General features: G+C 48.0%; 10 protein-coding genes across 10 annotated transcripts; 6 read left to right on the top strand and 4 right to left on the bottom strand.

The window, feature by feature from the left end:
* Window positions 1–106: 106 nt before the first annotated feature.
* On the bottom strand, window positions 107–1765 carry BP5553_09781 (Succinate-semialdehyde dehydrogenase (NADP+); the record flags this gene model as incomplete). The annotated part of the gene is made up of 4 exons (XM_032018404.1): window positions 107–738; window positions 790–1530; window positions 1584–1671; window positions 1730–1765. The coding sequence occupies 4 exons, from the start codon at window positions 1763–1765 to the stop codon at window positions 107–109; spliced, it is 1497 nt and encodes a 498-aa protein (XP_031865241.1).
* Window positions 1766–2739: 974 nt separating this feature from the next.
* BP5553_09780 (uncharacterized protein) lies at window positions 2740–5090 on the top strand (the record flags this gene model as incomplete). The annotated part of the gene is made up of 2 exons (XM_032018403.1): window positions 2740–2930; window positions 3110–5090. 2 exons carry the CDS (start codon window positions 2740–2742, stop codon window positions 5088–5090), a joined length of 2172 nt encoding a protein of 723 aa, XP_031865240.1.
* Window positions 5091–6483: 1393 nt separating this feature from the next.
* Window positions 6484–7744, top strand: BP5553_09779 (Uncharacterized protein; the record flags this gene model as incomplete). Its single annotated transcript, XM_032018402.1, has 4 exons — window positions 6484–6654; window positions 6716–6810; window positions 6865–7500; window positions 7567–7744. 4 exons carry the CDS (start codon window positions 6484–6486, stop codon window positions 7742–7744), a joined length of 1080 nt encoding a protein of 359 aa, XP_031865239.1.
* A 656-nt stretch (window positions 7745–8400) lies between these two features.
* On the bottom strand, window positions 8401–10737 carry BP5553_09778 (uncharacterized protein; the record flags this gene model as incomplete). Its single annotated transcript, XM_032018401.1, has 4 exons — window positions 8401–9360; window positions 9418–10357; window positions 10419–10507; window positions 10597–10737. 4 exons carry the CDS (start codon window positions 10735–10737, stop codon window positions 8401–8403), a joined length of 2130 nt encoding a protein of 709 aa, XP_031865238.1.
* A 595-nt stretch (window positions 10738–11332) lies between these two features.
* BP5553_09777 (Uncharacterized protein) lies at window positions 11333–12688 on the top strand (the record flags this gene model as incomplete). Its single annotated transcript, XM_032018400.1, has 3 exons — window positions 11333–11609; window positions 11737–11997; window positions 12069–12688. 3 exons carry the CDS (start codon window positions 11333–11335, stop codon window positions 12686–12688), a joined length of 1158 nt encoding a protein of 385 aa, XP_031865237.1.
* Window positions 12689–13181: 493 nt separating this feature from the next.
* On the top strand, window positions 13182–14167 carry BP5553_09776 (Uncharacterized protein; the record flags this gene model as incomplete). Its single annotated transcript, XM_032018399.1, has 2 exons — window positions 13182–13350; window positions 13425–14167. The coding sequence occupies 2 exons, from the start codon at window positions 13182–13184 to the stop codon at window positions 14165–14167; spliced, it is 912 nt and encodes a 303-aa protein (XP_031865236.1).
* A 796-nt stretch (window positions 14168–14963) lies between these two features.
* On the bottom strand, window positions 14964–17140 carry BP5553_09775 (uncharacterized protein; the record flags this gene model as incomplete). The annotated part of the gene is made up of 4 exons (XM_032018398.1): window positions 14964–15869; window positions 15982–16118; window positions 16184–16437; window positions 16494–17140. 4 exons carry the CDS (start codon window positions 17138–17140, stop codon window positions 14964–14966), a joined length of 1944 nt encoding a protein of 647 aa, XP_031865235.1.
* Window positions 17141–18225: 1085 nt separating this feature from the next.
* BP5553_09774 (Uncharacterized protein) lies at window positions 18226–19219 on the top strand (the record flags this gene model as incomplete). Its single annotated transcript, XM_032018397.1, has 5 exons — window positions 18226–18290; window positions 18353–18492; window positions 18546–18816; window positions 18884–19023; window positions 19080–19219. The coding sequence occupies 5 exons, from the start codon at window positions 18226–18228 to the stop codon at window positions 19217–19219; spliced, it is 756 nt and encodes a 251-aa protein (XP_031865234.1).
* Window positions 19220–20778: 1559 nt separating this feature from the next.
* On the top strand, window positions 20779–21535 carry BP5553_09773 (uncharacterized protein; the record flags this gene model as incomplete). Its single annotated transcript, XM_032018396.1, has 2 exons — window positions 20779–21240; window positions 21392–21535. 2 exons carry the CDS (start codon window positions 20779–20781, stop codon window positions 21533–21535), a joined length of 606 nt encoding a protein of 201 aa, XP_031865233.1.
* A 604-nt stretch (window positions 21536–22139) lies between these two features.
* On the bottom strand, window positions 22140–23747 carry BP5553_09772 (Uncharacterized protein; the record flags this gene model as incomplete). The annotated part of the gene is made up of 4 exons (XM_032018395.1): window positions 22140–22453; window positions 22511–22719; window positions 22773–23490; window positions 23549–23747. 4 exons carry the CDS (start codon window positions 23745–23747, stop codon window positions 22140–22142), a joined length of 1440 nt encoding a protein of 479 aa, XP_031865232.1.
* Window positions 23748–24589: the final 842 nt, after the last annotated feature.

The following is a 24589-nucleotide window of genomic DNA, read 5'->3' as shown; positions in this document are numbered from 1 at the left end:
TAATTTATGCTTCACGTCTCGTTAAGATGGTGTAGATGTAGCGGAGTGCATTGTATATAATTTGAAATACCAATGAACATCCCATGAGAAATCTTAACTGCCTTTTCTAAACTCCGACAGTGATGCTCTTGACCTCAGTATACTCATCCAACGCTTCTCTACCCCCTTCTCTACCTGTGCCGCTATTCTTTATACCTCCAAATGGCTGCTCACAAGCACTTATAAGGCCTACTCTTACGCCCACCATACCTGTCTCTAATGCCTCGCTAACCTTCCATACACGTGAAATATTTTCAGTGTAAAAGTAAGCGGCCAATCCCACATCAGTGTCATTTGCCAAGGCAATTACCTCCTCATCCGTGTCGAATGGAACCAAGAATGCAAGCGGTCCAAAAGTCTCCTGCTCCATGAAAAGCATGCTGGTCTTTGCCCCAGTGATGATGGTTGGCGGAAAGAAGTTAGGACCGTCATTTTCAGACGGCTCTTTCCCGCCACCGAGAATCTTCCCACCCTTCTCAAGCGCGTCTTTGATTTGCGCGTGGATCTTCTCGAGCGCCTTGTTAGAATATAGCGGGCCGAAGTTGACGTTTTTGTCCCAGACAGAGCCGTAGCGGAAGGTTTCTCCCAAACGCTTCTGGAGAACCGATGCGAAAATCTCGATGATAGAAGAATGAATAAATATTCTGTTGGCACACACACACGTTTGGCCTGATGAACGGAACTTGGACGATATTAGGCCTTGTCAAGCCGTCAGTCTGAATCCGGGGACAATTCAACAGACATACGTACCTTCGACGGCCCTATCGATTTTAGCATCCCCAAACACAATAAAGGGGGCGTTCCCGCCGAGCTCCATGCTGGTCTTCTTGAAACTCTTCGCACATTCAGCATGTAAGAATCGACCGACGGCAGTAGAACCAGTAAAACTGAGATGTCGAACAAATGGATTCGATGTGAGCTCTTGACCAACCTCGGCAGCCTTTTTGACACTCGATGTGACTATGTTGAACACACCTGGTGGGCCTCCAGCTCGCTCAAAGAGTTTCGCCACAGCGATTGCGCATAGCGATGTCTCCGGAGCAGGTTTGCAGACCACTGTGTTCCCAGCAGCGATGGCGGCACCAACTTTTCTTGTCACCATGGCAATTGGCGAATTCCAGGGTGTGATAGCTGCAACGACTCCTTGAGGCTGGCGAATGGTGAAGATCCTGTTTTCGCTCTTGGCCGCGGGAATCGTCTCTCCGTATTGTCGCTCGATGGCGCCCTCGAACCAGTCGAGGAAGTCGGTTCCATACTTGACCGTTACTAAAGACTCGGAGAATGGTTTTCCTAGCTCCAGAGTACAGATCGCAGCAAGGTCTTCCTTGTTCTCTTTTATCATATCGGCCCAGCGTCGCATTAACCAGCGACGTTCGCGATGAGAAGTATTCTTGAAGGTCTTGAAAGCTTCTTGTGCAGCTACGACCGCCTTACGGGTATCATCGCGCCCAAGGTCCGCAACGTCGCAGACCTTTTCGTTGTCCTCCGGGTCTATCTGATCAGCTCTGCAAAGGAACTGGAGGAGGTACGGGCTGGCTCCTTACCGTAGACTGGGAAAGTCTCCAGGGTCGAACTAGTGACCCATTGTCCAGCGATGAACGAGCGATTGTCGAGCAGCGATATATCTTTGAACTACTCACACATCCAATTAGCCCTAGCATCGCACGTAGGTCAGCTGCCTCTGGCTTACCGTATATGGAATCTTCTTGCACAGGATGGATGCCATGATTTACAACCGAGACTGGCACTGGTCAATGCGACGAAAAGGGTGCATTTACTTCTCTGCTACCTTCTTTTGTATTACGAGTACCTGGACGCTACAAGCTGTAGACGATGCCTTTTTCATTTTTGATTTACTTCTATCCTATGGTTTCTAGCTACCGCGGCATTCCGGTACTCGTACTTGTTCGGTTCGTGTAGTGTTCCTAGTTTCGTGTAGCATGCGGCGTTGGACTTCAGGTACGAGTAACGCGGACGGTCGTTGTGGGACGGAGACTGATTTCCCGTCCGTAGTCGAATTAAACAATGGAGCCCAGGCAGCACCAACCAAATCCAGGCACCAATCAGCAGCTTCAAGACCACGAGCGCCGAGAGCCGGAAGCCGACCGTCGTGTTGTGTTACTCGTATCCGTAGTCGTAGTCGCCGGAACCGTGGTTCGATCTGCATCGCCACTCAATCATTTCATTCCCCGTCGCACCCCGCAAAGTTGCTGCCTCCGTGGGGATACTCGATGGGGCAGGGCTACCCCGTGGGGATGGTGGGGAAGGGGAAACGGAAGCCGAATTACTGGGACTGACCCTAGAGATGGCGGTTGGAATCGGATACTTGTGCTTCATCTACATCTAACGTGCGGAGTGATAACTATGTACTGTACATGTACGAGTACTTGCCAGCGACAAGCAATGCTAATCTCGCGGGCCAGGTGCTCTTTTCTTACTCGTATGACTTAGTTTTTGTATAATCCCCATGACGTTGGATTTCTGGTGCTCCAATAATGGCTGCGCAACTTAATGATAGAGATCTCCCTCTGTCAAAACGCCTGTTTCTTGCAAATATTCCTTTGATATATGTATAAATAGATATATATTCTAGACGTTGTTGAGACTTCGTCAGTCGGGCCTCCGGCTATCATCAGCCCTGTGGCAGGCAAACTGGCGACACAACTCCGCATTTTCCCCGCCGCAGGAAAATTCGGGGCCATGGCCCTGCCATCCAACATACAATCCGAAACACTTACTGTCAACGACAGTAAGCTTGTCTCCGGCTGCTACATGCTCCTCCATGGAAGAAACGGTGTTATCATTTCTCGTATAGAAACGCAACGCCATATGCCCCGCGACCGGAACCATGGCGTGGAGGAACGATCAGGGCAGAAGCCATGGACGCGCATGTGAGTTTTGTCGCGTGCGGAAGATTCGCTGCGACAGACAGAGGCCTATCTGTGCTTCTTGTGTCTGTCAGAACCGTGAGTGTATCTACATCGAGCATGCGCATAAGCAAAGGTACGGTATGTGCCTAGAATCGAGATATTCCTTATCTTGGGCACGAACGCAATTGACGACTATTCAGACCGACGAACGCAGTTCTAAGTGCCCTGAGAGCGGAAACAAGACAACTGATAACCATAATTCAGAAGCTGAAGGGTTTATCGCCCGAGGCAGCTGCCGACCATTTGAAATCAATCTCCATCAACGATGAGGGTCGGGTTGTGAACCATCCACTCTCAATGCTGACACCTCTGAGCAGCGAAGAGCAACCTGGGGCAACCCATCAAAATGATAATGAGAGTAATGATACATTCTCAGATGGAGACCTCGACACGTCTCCTTTTATTTCCGTCAATGAATACGGGACCATCGATAGCTTTGGCCCTTCGTCGGCTTTGCAAGTCTCGACAAAGCTCCCAGCACACTCTAACTCCATGAACCTCGAAAATATCCGAAATAGCTTGATAGCCAACGCGGTTTTAAAACGGCAAGGCGAATATGAGCTTTATTCATTTCCCGATCTGGACGGGGTTGCCACTGATCTTGGCATGCACCTTCTCGAGCTTCACTGGAATCGCCAGCACCATACTTTCCTTCTGACCTACAGACCAGCCATTATGCGTGATCTCCGACAAGACGGCCCATTCTCGTCCAAGTTCTTGCTCAACGCAATCTTCGCCTGCTCGAGCAAGTTCTCGCGAAGACTTGAGGTGCGCGATGACCCTGAGGACCCGACGACTGCCGGTGGCCGTTTCTTTCGCCGATGTGATGACCTGCTGTCACAGGAGTCGCTCCTGATGGAACCTAGCATGCCCACCGTTGTAGGATTGCTACTACTTGGTTCCACATTCAATGCTCGTGGCAACACCTCAAAGGGCTGGCTGTACACTGGGTATGCACTACGGATGGTGTATGACTTGGGTTTACATTTAGACAGGAAGGTTACAGAGGAGAATGCTGAAGATATAGAAATCAGAAGACGGGTATTTTGGGGCGCTTTCATATGCGATAAGCTTCAAAGTTTGTACCTCGGGCGTCCTGTGGGCATCCAGCTACGAGACGCACATGTGTCGTATGAGCTGATTGACACCATGGAAGAGAAAGAAACATGGATACCGTACTTGGACCTTATGGCGCCCGGTGGTGTTACACCATCAGCATTCGCGCGCGGAACGCCGATATACTCAGTTACTTGTTTCCAGCAGCTTTGTCGACTTTCTATAATCATGACGAAGATTATAAACAAATTCTATGTTATTGGTGCGACTGCAGCATCCGCGAGGGCTAATGTCCAAGCCTACGATGACGCTCTGGTCAAATGGAATACCGACCTTCCGACAGAGCTCCGATACGATCCTCTTGCTGAAGTAGTGCCCAGTTCTCGTCTTCCAGCGCCTACCGTGATGAATCTACACGGAATCTACCACGCACTGATCATACTTCTTCATCGACCTTTGATTGCCGATGGCCATCTCCGCTCCGCAGCTGGGATATTACCATCTTGGCAAAGATGCACAAGAGCGGCTGCAAATATAACAAAGATTGCTCTAGCATACCAGACAGCGTACACGCTACGGGGTGCTCCGTACTTGCTGAGCTACGCTCTCTACGTTGCTTGCACAATACACGTTCGCAATGCAGCTGCACTTCAAGCCGGCCACAGGCGTGAGCATTTAACACTATTAGCCTCAAGTCTAGCATGTCTAGATGAGTTAACTGTCCCAAATTCCGGGGTTTCGAAAGTCATGGGCATCATTAAGAAACTCATGGCCGCAAAAGATGTTCAACTACCTCCTGATAGGGACGAAACAGCTCAGGTACCACGGGATGCTCAGGACTACTCTCAAGATTTTGGACATCAAAACTTAGATGCTGTTTTGCGTACTTTTTCTGCCCGGTCATCACAGATGCAAGATATCTCGCAAAATAACTCCTCAACACTGGTTAACTGGCTAGATGGGCAAGAAGAGCCATTTCAGGACGATCTACTTTACGGGTTCATGGGTGACTATTGCCCTACGAACGGTGAGTTACAAGGACAAGCATACCCTGGTGTTACATGAGAGGCCCTGAGATATACTGGCCAAGGGCGAAGACCATAACATAATGTGAGCATCGATCACTCCGCAAGGCCAATATTTTGACCATGCCGCGATACCGAACGAGACTGAAGGAAGTTTTGAACATTGGAAGTGACCGGTACAAGGAGGGGCGTGTTGAGTGCACCGCATGGAGTCGTATTCAAATTGGAATATATCGAGGTAGAGGATGCAAAGCCAGGGGTATTTGTCAATTCGGGAGATAGATCCTGCAGCGCAGTTTTCTGTCAACATCGTTGCTCTGTCAGATAACATTTCTGACAGTGCTTGTTAATGCCTGGTTCGATTGGTGCTCTCTGAATATACTACATGGGATGAGCCGCGACTTACACATGCTATAAGGGCCTTTTAGTATAGTGTTAAAAGCTGGCCATGAGCAAGGAGCATGCCAAGGGCAGGTAGGATGTTTGTGACCTAGCTAGCTTGCAGGATAAATAGAATCGACTGATTGAGTTGTGATAGTTTACATCAGAAATGACAAACCAACAAGTAAGAAGTGCCCCTCAATAGAATGTGCGTCACAGTAGTACATACAATGATATCGGAAATCAGTAATATTTTTTTCAGGCTCCCACAGCTACTTCGGGGGAAAAAATAAATCGACGCGAATTCTAAATCGATATCAAAACAGTAGTTATAATTATTATCAACTTATTTAGATATATTTCTATGTTCTAGCTTTATTATAATAGAGAAAGTCTCTAAAATACAGTTTATTAACCTTTTTAGAGCGATTTTAGATTTTAGGTAATTCGTAATTTTCCCCGAAGTAGCTGTGGGAGCCTGAAAAAAATATTACTGATTTCCAATACTATTGTAAGTTTAGTAAGATTTTCGGCTTGCTTAAGATATACGAGTAATGCAACAAAGAGGCTAGAAGTGGTTCTGGTGAATTGTAAGAGTACTTCAATGCCTGACATCTAAGCACAAAATGACAGTAGCAATCCATCCGCACCTTTTAGTTTTCTATTTGCGACTGTGTCCCAGACAATATTTCGGGTGCTCGAAATCCGAGTGGCATTGGCAGCGGCTTTTTTCGAGTGCCGGTCTCATTCGAGCCACGGGCTGTTCGATGCCACAGTCACCGAGTACCGGTAAAAGAGGCAGGGTCCTAGCCACCCCCTTTCTAGAATATAGTGGTCCAAGAGAAGATGACGGAGCTGTCTTGACAGATTCCGCTGCTAAGAGTATTTGGTACGGAGCCGAAAAGTATTTATTATCATCTCCTCGAACGTATTTGGAGCCGACCTTGGTACCTGCCTTACTCGAGACAAGAACGTTAGATTCTGCTCATTCAAAAACAACAATATATACTCGTGACGCCTCGAGATCTGCCTAGATTGGCCAGGAGACAAACATGAATGCAGTTGTTCTCAATGCGCCGCACGAGATTAGTGTGGAGAAACGGAAAAGACCAGGTATCGCCAACTCGAAAGATGCATTGGTCAAAGTGATTGTCGCAGGAATATGTGGCAGTGAGCTTCATCCATATAGAGGCCAGCAGAACACCACATATGGGCACGTTATGGTTAGCAGACAGGATCTTATACCCTACGGCAACTAGTACTGCCAGCTAAGAATGATTGCAGGGCCATGAATTCACAGGCATCGTCGAGGAAGTGGGGAGCGAAGTCAAGAGCTTCAAATCCGGCCAGCATGTTGTAGGCACATTCTCTACAGCATGGTGAGTGACTTTCGTCTATTGTTTTGAGAAGCTAACAACCTCGTTCTACGCCAGTCTATCATGCTGGTTCTGTCGATACGGCCATACGAACCGTTGCGTGAACAGCTTAGCACTAGGCACGCAGCAAATCGACGGCGGACAGGCTGAGCATGTGCGAGTTCCCAACGCCGATGGAACACTGCTACTCGCGCCCGATGATATAGATGATGAGCTGTTGGTGCTGATGTCGGACATTTTCCCTACGGGCTATTATGGGGCAATGCGCGCAATCACGCAGTTCCGACAGCCAGGCGAAGGGGTGCCAGAAACGAAGCTATTTGAGAAGCAGCCCTTGTCCGAGGCAGTGTTCGTTGTCGTCGGCTGTGGGATCGTGGGACTCTGCGCCGTCTTGACAGCCCATATCAGAGGTGTCCAAAGTGTTTATTGTGTGGATTCTGTCGATGACCGCTTGGAACAGGCTGCGAAGATGGGCGGCATACCGCTGAAGCTTGGAAGGGATGATATTCCAGCCATTGTTCGCGCAGCGACTGATGGACGAGGGGCCGATGCCGTAATTGAAAGTGTGGGCAATAAAGCTGCACTCAGGTCTGCCTTTGACCTGCTTAGACCTTGCGGGATTCTCTCATCTGTCGGCTTCCACCAGTCGGAACTTCCATTCACCGGGCTCGAATGTTATCAGAAAAACCTCAGGTAAGGCGCCCAATACATTTTGGACTTGGAGACGAATTCCTTGGCTTTTACTAACAGCTAATGCAGTATCAATTTCGGACGGGCACCTGTTCGTGCCGTTTTCGAGGAGGCCATGCACTTTTTCGTGGAAAATAAGAGTAGGTTTTCAGAAGTAATCTCTCATCGCCTTTCACTGGCTGAGGCCGCTAAAGGGTATGCTATTTTTGATAAACAGGAGGCACGAAAAGTCGTGTTGAAGCCATGATGTTGAGGTGCTTATTTTCAAGAAATGAAATGTTATACATGTCAAAGGCCGAACATGTGAAGTGGCACAGCAGCCTTCTATGCTCATACAACAATTCTATCACATACTGTATTTCAACATACGTAAAATACAAAACGCCAAACCAGGTAAGTCAAGTGAAATAGATTTGGCCGGTGTGTTTACGGCCGGCACCCCAGGAAACCCGAAGTACAGTCCAGTTGTCTTGAGGCCATACTGTAACCGAGACTCCTTGATTTGGCTTGCTATTTAAATTGCTTGGAGAATGGTAAGGGTGGTTTTGATTCCATAGTGGTGGCCACTGTAAATCCAAGAATTGTTTGCTAAATCCTGTGAATTCACGCTCGTACCCTTATAGGCCAATTTTTACCGCCTCATGCGATTATCATAGCTAGATTTATTGAACTCCAAAGGTTTGCAGCTTGATCTTCGTCACTCTTTGTTTGATAATAATTTGAGAGGTGATTTGCAGCTAATCTAAACTGTATGGATGCATAAGCAGCACAATTTCTCTGATTAGAGTTCCTCATAATATTTCCATCTTGAATATGGGATCAGGCACATCTTGGCCGAATCCCGGGTCATTGGGAAAGCCATATTCGTTTAGTAGTGATGGGCATAATTTTGATATATCACTATCATATTCGAGTCGGCATACTCAAAATGTTGAAAGAATCAGAGTTAAAGTCTTCCGGCAACATGCAAAGTTCCTGCAGCTGTGTGGGAACATCCACCGTCCATTCCAGATCGGAAAAGGAGTTCGCCATGTCATCCACAAGAATTGCTCCAATGAGTGGAGTAGTATGCACAGTGACATATGGAAAATAACCCATCCACTCGAAGCCGTCGCCGGTAGCAAGGTCGGCAAGCGTCGAAGCGGCTGCAAAACGACCGGAGTCTCCATTTGGCGCTGCATTATGTGACATGCCATTGTGATTGTGTTCAGAACTCAACAGAGTTTCACATCCAAGATCAAACATATGCGCAGAGGGCCATAACTTGCCCAGCTGCTTCAGTGCCGTGCGCAATGTCCGGATATCATTATCTGCGTGGGTGGCGAGAATTTGAACGCGGCGTGCATGGAGGAGGCCCAGGATTGCAATCGTGATATACCATCCCGCCTGTCCGGAAAGAAAGCGTAGTGTCCCTCGCACCAGATAATCTTCAAAGATGCGTGCAACACACGAAGCTGCAATTATCGCAGTTGTAGATGCCTTAGGTAGCGATTGTGCAGATTTGCTCAGGTATAAAAGCGTGATATGTGTCAAATAGGTAAGATGCATTCCGTGTACATCTCGATTGAAGTCTGAGGTGCGATCATAACTGATAGGAAGCTGTAAAGAGTTTGGCAAGGATTGAACCCAGTCGACCAGTTGTTTGCCCACCGACATCGTGGAGCGAGGTCCACCAGCCTTCTGACAGAGCAGCTTCCCCATTTCACCAACGATTTTACACAGATGTACCCAGGACACAAATATATGGGCATTGAGATCTGCAGGGCAGGGGAAATCTTCCACCGTCACCATTTCAACATCACAATAGTCCATATCGATGATACAAGGCCGACCTTGAGAAATGGCCGTAATCCTCTCCCTTGCCTGTCGTTTTTGTTAGTATTCGTTGCTTTTTAAACCCCACACCGAGATTGCACCTACGAATAAGGTCCACCAAATCCTTCGCCTCAAGCCTGGAGTCTCACCATGTCGCATAATTTGTCCAGGTTGTGGTTCACGATGCAGGCCAATTTCTTGAGCCAGGCGGATTGCGATGCCAGTCCACCACCAATTATTGTCCATGCTGACGACGTTGGGAGCACCAGCACTCCACCAGTAGAAGAGCATAAGAGAAGATATACGGATTATAGGGTTCTCTTCATATTTTTCGTAGAAGAGACTCTTGGCACGATGGTAGAGTGTAGCCGAATCTGTATGGTCCACCAGCGGCGGATTGATTTGGTTGCCACTTAAAGCGAGGGCATAGGTGAAGAGAGAGGAGCGAAGTACATCCGGCTGGGTCTGTAACGTTTCCCTATGCATGACGGGGCACCACACTGCAACGTACTCAAAGTAAGTATCCAGGTAGCTTTGTTTCAGTGCAGGCCGGATGAAATCCACAGCATTCGGGATCCCCGTAACCTGTTGTTGTTTAGGTGATGGAGCCACCCTGCTTTCGATTTCGTGACTGAAGATTGGCATATATCCAGAGTCGCCAATGTAACTTGGTGGGTGATGTTGTTGGGGGCTATCGAGCTCCCGGCCAGGTGGGACCGCCGATTTTTCAAGGCGTGCTGAAGGGGATTTGTCTTTGCTTCCAAGATTACCTGGATCGGAGGCCCCGTACTCATTCTGATCCTGTTCCGGATAGGTGCGTCGAGACAGGAGAGAATCATTGTGATAAGTGACGCCGTTGGGCAAGGGCTGCGGTGGCGAGAAGATGAGGTTGGAGTTGAAAGTCTGCAAGGTTTCATCCGGCTCCGCAATTGAGGTGCAGGTAGCATGAACTACGACTTCGGGATTCCCGTCATTGGGGTGACTTGGGACACCGCGAGGACATCGAGCTTTCCGCTTCGCAGTACCTCGTCTAGAGGAACGAATACTAAGGTAGCCACCAAGTCAGAATCCCCATTCTGCTCAGAGGGTGAATGCGGGCCGCTTACAGGCACTCCGACCCTGCTCTCTCGCAATGCTTGCACGGCTGTATTATTTCATATCCTTCATGGTCAACGCGCCGGATATCGCACCGAATCTAGAGCGGGTATTAGAACCCGATGCTTCTCAGTACGAGTGTGCCGAGAGGGCAATGGAAGCGAGCAATGGTGATTTGAGTACTCGTACCTTCTTATTGTGGCAACGCACACAAACCAATCTCGCCCGGCCATTGCTTGCTCCATGCGTAGCATCGTGAGCTTGGGCTGGGACGTAGTTCGGGAGAGTCTCAGCACCCATGGCCATGGCGAGGGCAACGCTAGATGTCATGGTCAGCCAGCGTGTTCACTGGCCACGGCGGCGGGCCCGGCTGTCGGTTGGCCGCAGACAGCGGTGCTCGGGTTGCTGGCTGCCAGTGAAGTGGAGAGTCGACGATCCGGCGATGAAGATATGTGCCGCCAGAGGAGACGAGCTCTCGACTTACGAAGTACAATATGTATTTGCCAGTGCGGGTACATGTAACGCGCCAGCGAGAAAGCGGGCGATTGCGCCTGAACGAATGGTGGGGTGCTGGGAGGGGAACCTCTGACCGTTCGGCACTCGGTGCTGCCCATCTACGGGCTCAGCATGGCCGTAAGTGTGAAGTGACGGTATCGAAAGTCCATAGCCGCATGATATACTCCGTATGACGGGTGGATGGACACCTGGTTATGGTCCTCCCCTCTGTACCCACACGGTCATCTTCAGCTGTTCTCTTTGCCTATTAGCACTACTTGCACTTTGGCCTTGGTCATAGGTGATGCTGCCTCCCCTCCCACTTCAGTATCAGCAGCCAAACCAGCCTCTTCACGCCAATGGGTAGAGACTTAACATGTCTGACAATAAATTGTCGCTGCCTACGTCTACTCGGATAGTGCGGGTCCGCATGGTAGATACGACGGCCCTTATGACGGTTGTGGCAGATAAATTTGTAGAGCCTGCCCGAGATGGACATGAGCTATTAAACATGACGGTTGTTGCCTTTCTTATTGAACACGAGCCATCAGGCCAGAAACTCATGTTCGATTTGGGTGTTCGGAAAGACTTTTGGAACCTCCCCCCCATTCTTCAGCAGCGTCTTGGCCGGGTTATACCTTCTTTGAGGGTGGACAAAGATACAACTGAGATTCTCCAGGAAAGCAAAATCAGCTTGAAGTCAATTTGTAAGTCTGTGTACGCGTAACCCAGACCTCCTAATCAAGAGAAATCCTCTTCTAGTGTTAGTAGCGATGGTACGGTCTGCTCGATATTCTCCAATTTGGTTTACTAACCCTATCTTGCGTTCATTAGCTTCCGTGGTATGGTCACACTATCACTGGGATCACACTGGCACGGTTTCGCTCTTTCCGCCATCCACATCGTTGGTTGTAGGACCAGGCGTCAAATCGTCGCCAAACCTTCTACCGGGATATCCACAAAATCCCAACTCGCCCCTCAACGCCTCTGATATTGAGGGCCGTACACTCGTCGAGATAGACTTCACTTCGGGATTGAATATAGGGGAATTTCGGGCACATGATTATTTTGGTGACGGGTCTTTCTACCTCCTTGGTGAGCTCCCCCTCTCAATTAGCTCAATGGCAGAAAACAAATTGTCCTAACTCGCCATGTTCTGTCGCTAGATACGCCAGGACACTGCCTCGGCCATATGTGCGCCCTTGCTCGAACAACTCCTGAACCAAATTCCACCTTTGTCTTTCTGGGTGGTGACATTTGTCATTTTCCAGGAGCTTTTCGCCCGACACCTAGTATTCTTCTCCCGGATCATATTCCTACGGGTGTTCTAGATGAAAGCCCCTACTTTCCTAGTCCTTGTCCGTGTTCGCTATTTACAGAACCACATCCCCTTTCACCCACAGAGGAGAATAAGGCTACTCCATTCTATAATATCTCCACAGACCCTTCAGCCGCTTATGCTGACCCTCCGAGAGCACAAGCATCAGTGAATGCGCTCATCCAGTTCGATGCTTCGCCGTCAGTGTGTATCTTCCTATCCCACGATACGACGTTGCTTCAATATCTGCCTACTCTCAATAACGAGCCGGAATCAGATCTCAATGACTGGAAAAAGAATGGTTGGAAGGAAAAGTGTCATTGGGGCTGGCTAAACGAGATGCCCCGTGGAGGGAAGCCTGGGCGGAAGCCAATTGTGGATGGCTTCTGGCGTGACGGACAGCTTTGGGACACAGCAAAGAGCGAGCTGGCAGAGCGTGGAAAGGGTGCAACGGGAACCGGTCTGTAGAGGGCTACAGGAGAGGCGTATAGTGTATAGCGTATATGGAACTTGATAGTCTTTACATTGTTGGGGTGGAATTGACAGCCTCAATTCTATTAGTCCGAGACCACGATGCTACGTGAGCATCAGGATATGTACTATCTACAAAGTACTTGATATTACTGTAAGATGGTAGACAATGGCAGACATTAGATTTGAACATATCTATGAGCATATTAGAGTTCATTTGAATACATGGCGAGTCACGAAGGATAAAATTAGCTCCATTTGTCACGAACAGTGCCATTGCATTCGAAGAAAATAGAATTTACGAACAACACCCGTTTCCTAATTTATGGCTTCGGCAAAAGACCTCACTTGCTGTGGGGGGCCCACATCTCGGCAGTTCTGCTTTATGGGCCGATAATTGATATAAATGCAACAGTGCCTCTACCCCCAGAAATGCCCAAAAGCATAGTCCAAGTCTTATTCGTACTGTAACTCACCACCCTATCCAAATATGCCTTATTCCAAGTACCAGGGTCCCAGTTCTGAGTGGACAGATTTCATCCACACTACCTCGCTGCCTGTACCTAGTCCTTCATCTGCCTCACAGACACCAGAACAGTTACGAGCAGCAACGAACACAGCTCGCCTTCAAGCCTCAGAGGAGGATCTACAAATCACAGGTTGGCGTTCTTTCCTATTCCATACTGGCATTATGTTTATAGCATTTACTGATCTCTAATTCTGTCTTTTGAAGGCTTGCGAGATAAAGTAAGTTGGCAAGACCATTGCATACTCACTCGGGACTATGAAAATATTCTTGCACGAGTTTACAAACCCAAGAATATGCCGTTGGAGACCCTGCTTCCTGTATACTTGTATTTCCATGGCGGAGGATATATCTTTGGAACACTTGACACTGAAGATGCTAGCTGCTGTCGTATCGTCGCAGCTTCTCCAACTCCAGGTGTCATTGTAGTCAACGTCAACTACCGACATACCCCAGAATTCAAACATCCAACTCAATTCAACGACGCATGGGACTCCTTTCAATGGTTATCGATGCATATCACTAGCCTTGGAGGCGATCCGAACCAGGTAGTTATCGGTGGTATTTCTGCCGGTGCTGGCCTCGCAGCTTCCATCGTCTTGCGTGAGAACACTCGTCTGCAACAGAGCCAAACATTGGCGAAACTGAACATCAGAGGCCAGCTTCTGTGCATTCCATGGCTTGTTCACCCCGACAGGCACCCGCTCGCTACTAATCAAAATGCGTCATTGAAGCAGAACACCGATGCTCCTGTACTGCCGATGTCACTTCTGAAGCTCTTCACCGACCTCCTCAGCATTAAGGACCCTGCGGATCCCTTATTCAATGTAGCTCTGGCTGCCGAGGGAAGTTTAAAGGGTATGCCACGAGCGACGTTCCTGATTGCCGGGCAGGACCTTTTAAGGGATGACGGGTTGCTGTATGCTGACAGATTGGGCAAAATCGGGTAAGAAACTCGGTTACTTTCACGTCTACTTTTCAAGTCTGTTGGTTGCATTATGCATGAGACTTAAGTTTCTTCTATTAGGGTACCTACAAAAGTTCATATTTTCCCCGGCCTCCCACACGCATTTCGTCGATTCGATAAGCTCCCATCTGCTGCACGATGGGATGACCTGGTGGTCGAGGCAATTCAGTGGAGTTTGAGCAGCGAATGTCGTTCTATACGGCAGATCGAGGGTAGGGGATTTGAATTAGAGAAATAGGTGCTACAATCCATTGATAGCTGGTTTTATATGTAACGGAGCTCTACATGACGAACGATCGCCTATGTCACTCTTTCTTCCTTATTGTGGAGTCTGCGAGAGATTCGCCTTGCGCGCATGGCTTCTGTGCCATTCTCGGCCAAGCCCTTCTAAGCCGATATCCTTCGAACTTTTTAGTTAATTTTCATTAAAGAATAGACCTTGACCAGAAATCTAGGGTTCTAGTGCTTACTTCAGAAATAGTATCTAAATCCTACAATACCTCAATCGGTGAACAGAGTTTTCTATTATTTTGGTCAGTAACTACCAGCGTAATGGGTGGCTTGAGGGGAGGCAGTTAAGGTAGGGGAACAATGGCACGGGGACTAAAAATCCACGGGATTCATACTAAAGCGCACACAGTTCTACGAGGGAAACTAGCTGCACAGGGGAAAATATCTAGTGATAGCACTACAAAAAACAATAGTCGATAAATTGAGTCGTTCCTCTAAACATTTGACCCGTTCTACCACTAAGACTCTAAGAGTTATTAGCCACCTCTTTAGGCTACTCCGTTGGCTTTCCCATTCGTCTGGACATTCGGTAGAGCGCCTTGAGCAATACCCGCGAATTCCATTGGATCCTTATTGAATGGCACACCGTTCTCCCAATCCTCCCTCCCCGAGAGCTTATCCAAGTACCAAGTAATATCACCTTTGTCACTGAACTCAAAATCAACAAAGCCATTGCCCAAAAACCCCCACCTATTTTTGCTCCAATACTCGATCTCGTAATCTTCGAAATGCGGCTTACGCAGCGCCTCGAAATACGCCAGTCTCGATCCAGGCCACATCACTATCGGCCCAGTCTTTGTACCCTGCTTGAACCAACTTGGGCACGGATCAGCCCAGCAAGTCCGCTTGAGGAACGTGTCCGCGTGCTCGACAAAGTCCTCAACCACAGACTTTTTGGGGCTGAGGCGTCGAATATGCTGGCGACGCATGTGGTTAATGACTTCAATGAAGTTTTTCGTCAAGTGAGTAATGATCGGTAGCACTGAACCTTGTGCTATAGGTGTGAAAGGACCAGAATATGTGAAGTAGTTTGGAAATCCGTCAACACCTATACCAAGGTAGCTGGATGGGTGTTTTGGGTATTTCTCTGCGAGAGTGACATTAGGGTCAAGGCCAGTGATAGGAAAGCGCGGCTTGTAAGATGTATCAAACCCTGTAGCGCATATGATAACGTCGACTGGATATTCGGTCCCAGTGGCCGAGTCAACAATGCCTGTTGGTGTAATTGCTTTGATACTTTCCGTGAAGACGGTCGTCTTTGGTCCAGTAAGTGCTTCTAGATAGCCGTTCCCAGGTGTTGGCCGGCGACAAGCTACATTGAAATCCTTAGGGATCATCACACCCATTAGATGTGGTTTTGATTTCAATTTCGAAGTCATCTCTCCGAAGGCAAACTAAATGTTTCCGATATCAGCTGCTGTAACCGTAGAACCAACAGATGCTAACATAACGATCTTCTAAATAGAATGGGGAGGCTACAAGGGGACAAAACCAGAGAGAACTTACAGCATTAGCTTCATCAGACTCGCGAGTATTTCGTAATACTAGCTTGAATCTTTTGTTTAGTTCGTTCTCAATCATCTTTTTGTAGCGATGATATTTTTCGGGGTCTCTCGCAAACTCTTTCTTTTGCTCTTGAGTGTCTATATTTTAGTTAGCAACAATGGATAGGTTGAGAAAAATATACTTCAAGCAGTCATATACTCACAATCAAAATTCCGTCCATCTTTGCCGGCAAATTGTTGCCCAAACGCAGCTGTGATCCATGTCGGGCTTCGAACCCAAGTATATAATTCAGAGACGTCGGAGTAGACAGATGCAACTACTTGAACTCCAGAGCTACCAGAGCCAATGACAGCAACACGTTTGCCCTTTAGATCGAAGCCCTCCTTGTAATTAGCTGTATGGAAGAGATCACCCCTGAAAGATTGAATTCCGGGTATTTCGGGCCATTTCCAGGCGCTATAGAGCAAGTCAGTATTAGAAGACAATATCAAGTTCAGAACGAGCATCCTAACTTTAGAAACCCAAGCCCGTTCAGGAGCAAGTCACATTCCTCCTCCCACTCTATGACACTCCCGTCATCCTCTACTAGAGTCTTCTTCTCCAGCTTGACAATCCACTTACTCTTAGTCTCATTCCAGGTCGCCCCTATGACCGTTGTGTTGAGTTGTATATACTTCATCATGCCCTCTTCATCTACGATTGCCTTCATATACTCCCAAATTTCTCTAGCTCCAGAATAGAAATTCGTCCAGTTTGGGTTGGCTTTCCATGGAAACGTGTAGCCCACACTAGGAACATCACAGGCACAACCGGGATAGCGATTCTCGTACCATGTACCACCAACCTCTGGATTTTTATCATAACAGACGATGTCAAGTCCCTGTAATTCTTTGGTAGCATGATGGATAAAGTCGATACCGGCAGCACCCGCGCCCATCATTATGATTTTGAAAGGTTTGTCTGTCGGCGGCTCGTTGATCATATGCCGAGAGACCGTGTAACCTCTGGAGCTGGGAGCATCCCATTCTGGATCCTGGACTGGTCGGTCGATGGAAGCTGGGTGGTTACCACGCGTGTTGGAGCCAATTTGGAGGTCCTCAGGCAGGCCATAGGCCGTGAACACATCGTTCGAGAAGTTCTGGCAGTCGGATGGAGGCATGTTGGATTACCTGAAAAGGCACCGTAGTAACGGTTGAGCACCACGAAGGATGCAGAATCAGGCTCTTTTCAACAAGTGATGAACAAGAATAACGAGGAAATATTTGCTATAGATAGACGAACCTTGAGCACAACAAGATCGGCCCTTGTACTTGGGCCCTTCGGCTTGACCAGCCCTCTTGGTGGGGCAAACAACATACGTGAAGCCGGGGTGAGCCAAGAGAATGCGCACCCCGCCACAAGAACCCCCCAGCGGGCACTACCGCGCCGTGCCATACCATCCGACGGGAAGTGATATGCCGTGAGCATAGAGGATTCCACTGGGGACCCCGCTAAAAGCTTGGTTTATCAGAAAGGCCAACGGGTCTCTGGCTCCACAATCCTCTTCCACTGCCCCGGCCCCGGAGTCAATGCGGAGAAGTAAAATTGGACCTTGGGGTAGAGAATATTACGGGACTCGGACAGAATTGTGCGGTGTCATTTGAGCCGAGTCTGGTGTTGGGTGGGGTGGGATTGCTTCGCAGAGTCAACACCCCTATTTCACCAGCACCAGCACCACAACCACACCGGCAGGTACGAGTAGCTTGAGCACCCGGCGATCTTATTTATACCGAACGCCGAATGATTTCCACCACCAGCAAGCACGACTGCGTTTATCAGAATTACTCTCGGCCTCTAAATATTTGATAGCCCGATCGCAGTTTGACTCATGCAGTCTCGGGAAAGAGAGCCATCGTAAGGTTCACGGCACGCCTGCATTTCTATGAATTTTTCAATTATCCTATCCCCGCCTGCTTTTCTCGAAGAGTTTTGTTCATCTTTCGAAAGAGCGTGTTGCTGTCGACCGCCATGCCTGACCCCTTCTATAAAAACGTGACAGTCGATTGCCAGGCCAAGGTAGATTACAGTAATGCTAAAGGCAAGACAGTAGTCCTTACGGGAGGTGAGTCTTCAACACACATCATCGGCGAAAGAATTGGTTGATAACCCCCCTCCAAGGAAGCAGTGGTTTGGGGGAATACTTTGTCAAAGCCTTCACAGATGCTGGGTTGGTTTACCACTGCCTCTCCCTAGCCCCAACTTACCATGTTCAGCGCATTCGTAGTGAATGCCGACGTCAACCCCCCACGAGACGAATATGACCCGTCAAAGTAAGTGTGATACTACTCTTCAAATCCATCACCACGGCAGATCCCGACTGATTTCCTTCAAGAGCACTTTTCGTCAAATGTGACGTACGCGTCTGGGAGGATCAAGTGGCGGTTTTTAAGACTGCTATTGAACACTCTCCTAAGCATGGCATTGATATCGTAATTGCCAATGCAGGAGTATATGGCCCAGATATCCTTGAAGGTTGGCTATAATTCCTCGCTCCGAAGTAACGACGCTGAGATTTGGACCCACAGGTATCGATGAGGATGAGCCATCACCCGCGAACTTAAAGCTCATTGAGATCAACCTTTTTGGTGTTATTCATACGGCGAAGCTGGCGGCTTTCTATTTCAACAAACAGCCGAGGGAATCCTTCGACCGATGCCTGATTCTCGTCACCAGCATCATGGGTTACATCGATACTCAAGGCTCCTCATTGTACGGTGCATCTAAGCACGGTGTTAGAGGATTGATGGCATGCTTGAGGCGCAAGGGATTGATGAGAGTCAATGCACTCGCTCCGTGGTATGATTTACTCGTCGCTTTAGATGGAAGCCCCACTTAACCAGTCCTTAACATTAATGGCGCCCAGGTTTGTTGCGACCGGTATCTTTCCAGAGAACTTCCGAATCTCTCTCACAAAGCAATTTCAGGCTCAGGGCGTGGACTTTGCCGCGGGTAGTGATGCCGTCGGTGCTATCATGCGTATCGTGACGGATTCTTCAATAAATGGTGAGAGAACACGTTTATCTCGCCCTGCGAACTAGAAATTAATGTCTTACACTCAGGCCGTTCTATCGCTATTGTGCCTCGTCAATTGTCGCCGTCTGGCTACCTTGATATGGAGTTGGATGATTTCCAAGAGGGTTCGCCATGCGACAAATTACAGAGGGTCGCAGGTTCTCTCTCTTACTCGGATATTATTTGAGGATACTTGGTTCAATTTGACAATACGAGTCCCATCGGTATTGTAACATAACCTTGATGTTGAGGATTAAGACAGTCTTAATGCTCCCAGTTGGTACATCCATAAACTATCACCTCCAAACCAAACGGATATTTATTGCAGTTGCACAATCGTTAAGTGAAGCTTAATGCTTGTCTAAAGGTTTCCGTTAACTACAGTCTTAACCCACCCTATCTTCCAAAGCCTAAATCTGCTCGCCACTTTCCCGTAAACTTTCAAGAACTTCCCATGCAATTCGGGTGGCATTAAAGGCGGCGGGGACTCCAGCATAGATCGATACCTGAGTGGCAGTCGCATATCAGCATCTCCAGTGACTGTAAACTTGACTCCAGACCAGAGTGAGCTCTGGGAGAATGAGCTCTGAGACAAACCTGAAGAAGAGCTTCTTTGATTTGCAGCTCTGTACATCCGTTCTTAATAGCACCTTTCACGTGGACGCCCAGCTCATGATCTCGCTCTAGAACACTCAACATCACTAGGCACAAGAGCGAGCGCGTTGATCGATCGAGTCCAGGTCTCGACTAATAAAGCGGCCATCCTTTGGTTACCGCCATAGTCTTAATAGGCGGTAGAAACTCGGGCGAGGCAGCGGACTCTTTGATGTTGTTGGAATGTAGGAGTTCCTTGATCAGCTGAAAATGCTATTGAGGTCCTTGGCACTCCACTGGCACTTATCTACCACGATAGAAAATTATATATATATATCCCTAATACGCTAAATCCTTAGCTAGTATTGTTTCTTATACTAATTAGTATAACTTGTAATAATAGAGACTCTTAGCTAATACACAGGTATTATCGGACTTATTTTATTCAGTTACTTAACTTATATATTTATTTGCCTATATATAGATGAGGCCTTTACCCTATAGTATTAATACAATTACTTTAATTCTATAACCTATTTTTAACTAATCAATTGCCTTGGTATCCATGCCCCAATTTAGTTTTAATTATTTAACAGATGTAGATAGTACCCAAAACCTGGCCCCGAAGTTTCGTACCTTAATCGAATAGAGCCTGCTAGGCGTTCTCAATGATGGTTCGGTTCGGTTGCTCGTTCGCTATGTTTGACCAATGTACTCGATGATGATGGGCTGAAGTAAATACGTATCGTGAAAGATCTTAGAGGGTTGGGTAGGTTCATGCTTGATAAGCCATTTCACAGAGATGAAATTTAAAAGACAGACCAAGAACTATCAACAATTCACATGTGGCCTTTTCGGTGTACACGACCACGATAATGGCGGCTTTCAGAACAGATTCAGTTTTCTTCGTACTCAGGGGTTCAGAAGCTCAGAAGCGCAATGCTAAGTTCCGGGTGCCGGTGGTCGAGAGGCAGAATGGGGAGGCTCACAGAACCGCAAGGCATCCCAAGTGCTGTCTTCCGTCGCATTTGTTTGTTGCGTTAGTTATGTCTTGCTAAGAAAGACCAGCCAGAGTTGCTGACTTGCATACGAATGCCATACTGATTGGTGACCACGCTCTACTTTTCCACACTCTTCGTTCCCACTCCCAAAATGCGACTGAGAGCGGTTTCCTGTCTTGCAAGGCCTAGCATACGGCTACTTGCCCAATATTTAATTGACGCCCCTTATTCAAGCGTTGCGAGCTTGACAGGTGTTCGGCATGGCGATTTAAATCCTGTCAAAGGTCGGTTCGACCTTCGCGACAAAAGTTATATCGTTACCAGGGGCGGTCGAGGCATCGTATACGCGATAACTCGTGCGACTGCAGAAATGGGAGGGAATTTATCTGTGCTTGATGCTGCGCCTGTACCTATGACAGACGTTACAACTTTGGCAGCTAAATTTGGAGTCAGGACGAAGTACATGCATGCAGATATCACGGATAAAAAGAGCTTGGCTCAAGCATTCGATGACACGGTCACTGAGTTTAGCTCGCTGGGTGGCTGGTATGTTTTGATGGGCTGCTTAGTGAGACTTGCTCTTAGGACTCATCGGAAGTCAACAGTCACGGCTGTATGAATCTTGTCAACCCGTAAAAAGGACTCCCACAACCCAGAATCACAAGAAGACAACAAATCCCAGGAGTTGAGTCGCGTCTGTGCTTCCGGTACAACGCCCTCAGCGGGCGTGGCACCTTAGAGCTGCAAAGCTAACAAAATCTCAGTCTGAATTACCACTGATGGCCCGAAGGAGGGCGACAAGGTCGGCTGGTATCGTCAAAAGTGCTACCCTTGAAGCCGCCACTTGTCCTCCTCGATATTTCAATGACAGTCCGTTGAACGGGATACAGAGGAAAGACGCCCGGTGACGAAGACACAAGCAACAAACGCAGGAAATAACAAGTGCCTAAAATTCTGGACTACAGTAGCCTCACCGAGCAAGAAACAGTACCTAGCAATGTCGGACGAGATAACGACCTGGGAAAACTGCGTGATCATCAAGAAAGAAACCTCTTGAAGAGAAAGCTTGGTAAAGGCAATGTTATACGTCTACCAAATGGTGAGATCATTTACCCCTTTTGGCCGAACTAGCCACTACAAAACGAAGCTGCTACACTCAAATTTGTCCAGACACTATGATACCTATTCTAGATTGTCAACTCTACACCATTGCTGGCTTGCTTCATCTTGAAGTGACTCGCATTATTAACGGAGTCCTCCTAATAGATGTAGATCAAGGGTCGACAGCTCAACAGCTGAAGCAGGTGAGCTAATCTCCGCGCCCATGTACCTCACTGGCACAATGTACTACGTAAAGGAACAGCTCTGAAATATGTAGTGCAATTGTTTAGGCAAGTTTAAATTTGCGAAGTGTTGAAGTTACTAAAAAATTGCCACACGCTATCGAATACGCTGAAGCTATTGCACTTCCACTTATATAAGCTGCTTTTAGCTATTAAGTTACTCTCAGCTCTACATCGTATACTTGAAATTCGATTGCTTCACGTCGTCAATATTATCCGTGACTAGAGCACTCTTTGCATTTCTCCTTCGCAGGAGCAAATAGATCAAACCGACACATATAAGAGCAACAAATTCCATCCCCAGTGAGATTGAATTACCCTTTATGAATCGTGGGCTTTCGGTAGCTGGGTATATCTGGGAAGAAGCGATACCAGAAGAGTTTGCAATGGCAACAAAGAGAGGGATTCCAACAGAGCGGACATGCTCATTCTGGAGGTTATTGATGACCCAAGTCACTACAACGGTATTGTAAGTGTAAACGCCTAGATCGAGTTAGACGTGAGAGCGAGGAAAGGTACGCTTGAAAAGATTCCACTCACTGCCAATGAGAAACATTGCGAAAAGACCGGCCCCATTGTTGTCGGTGCCCAAGACGATTGAGTATCCAATCAGAACGGGAATTGGAATCATAATTGCGATTACCCCTCGTGTTTTTGTCTTATCTGATACCCAGGCCACGAAGCATAAGACTATCGTGGCGAAGACGTAGACAGGAATTGACAGGTAGTTGGCTTGCAGGGACGTATAGCTGGAATTACTGTCAGTGATTCTACAGCCCTCACTTCAGACGCCGAAACTTACCCAAGGCCGACAACGATTGTAGGAAGAAAAGTTCCGAAGCCAAAAAGGGGAATACCAGAAGCGAAGAGCGCAATGCCGCCGAGGTAGATCAACGGGTCAGACATAGCCATTTTGACGTATACCCACGAAAACTTCTCCTCTCCGGAATAGATGGCATCTCTTTGCATCCTAGCCTTCATTACTTCTGTCTCCTTTATGGTAAGGAACCAAGCAGTCTGTGCATTCCGTGGCAATGTGAGCCAGAGTGCGGCACCCATCACTATTGATACGCAGCCTTCAATGATAAATAGCCAGCGCCACGCCGCGAGACCTTGACGGTCCCCCATCAGCTGAATGCCATAGGAAATCAGTCCACCGAAGGCTCCTGATAGCGCAATGGCAGCGTAAAGAACGCCAATGCGTTTGCCCTGCTGATCTACGGTGTAGATTGTCGAGATCATGAATGCCAAACATGGAAAAAGAGCGCCCTCGAAAGCCCCAAGGAGAAGGCGTAGAGTAAGTGCTTGATGGTAATTCTGGATAAATCCGCCGCCGAGTGTGACGACGCTCCACCCAACCATGACAATGGCGAGGACGAGATTGGCACCGAAGCGCTTGACGGCCATGACCCAGGGGATCTCAAATAGTACGAAGGCGGGGTAGAACAATGTCGAGATATTGCCGAATTGGTTGCCTGTGAGACCAAGTCCTGCTTCGTAACCAAAGACTCTCGCATTACCTTTTAAAGTGTTAATTTACTTTCCAATTGGGACGTTCAGTGAATAGGGTTGGCAAACCAATGTTAGATCGATCAAGGTATGCCATGAGCATAAGTAATGCCATCTGAGGCATCATGAATTTGTCGAATTTGGCTATTATACGCTTTTCGACAAGCGGGTCAATTAAGACATAATCACTTGTATCTGCAGCCTCGAGAGCACCGTCGATCTCGGTTGGCGCATGGCCTGAGCTAGTCTCTTCAATCTTTTCCTGCATCTTGTTCGTGGTTCCAGAGAATGACCTGCTATGAGTTAAGGGTAAAAGGCTGTCAGGTCCTCAGAAGATATATTGGATGGGTGGAAAGAGCACCTTTTAAGCCTCTTGTGGGAGTACTCGTAGACCGAGACATGGTTCCGAGAGTAGAACACGGACTTTCAATTTCCTATGGAGGTTTTCATAGCGGGGAAAGCCAGTCCACACGCGGTACTAAATGTATCGGCGTAAATCTGGTGAGAGAAGGGAGATAGGAACTTTAATGTGGGGTCATCAATGCCAAGGCCGATGGTCAAGTCGGAAATCGAGAAAAGAGGCGTGTCTTCTTTGGCTAGACTATCATATCTAACTGTCTTCAAGGTGGAGTTCGTGAGAGCCAGACGCAGGAACCACAGTTTCCGTTAATTGTCCTACTACCCCGTGGGGTAAAACTCTCAACGGAATGGCACTTTACAAAGTGCAAACAATGTTTGGTCGGGCTACATCACCATACCCTCCCCGTGGGTGGCCGTAGTGCAAGACGGACTCTCATTTTCCGTTCCGCAACAATGGATCCTGGATTGCCGTTAGCCGTTGGCGCCCCTCCCCAATTCTGGCGCGTAGGGTTAGCCTTTGTCTTTGTGGCTTGCTCAGCAGAGAAAGGGGATGGTCCGTTAGAGGGTAGGACGCATTTCGAGTATTTTGGGGTGATGTATTGATGTATGGGCTGCCTGACTTAAGCCAGGAGGCGATTGCGCATATGGTCACGTGACATCCTCCGTTCTCCAGCCGAGCATGAAGCAATCGCCGAGAAAGCCACAAGAACAAGAGAGACATAGTCGATTAGCCAATCGCTATATTTACTA

This window comes from Venustampulla echinocandica (assembly GCF_003357145.1).
Source record: "Venustampulla echinocandica strain BP 5553 chromosome Unknown scaffold_12, whole genome shotgun sequence".
Lineage (NCBI taxonomy): Eukaryota > Fungi > Ascomycota > Leotiomycetes > Helotiales > Pleuroascaceae > Venustampulla > Venustampulla echinocandica.
Note: the sequence above shows the minus strand (reverse complement) of the source record. Positions and strands in the feature narration are given on the sequence as shown.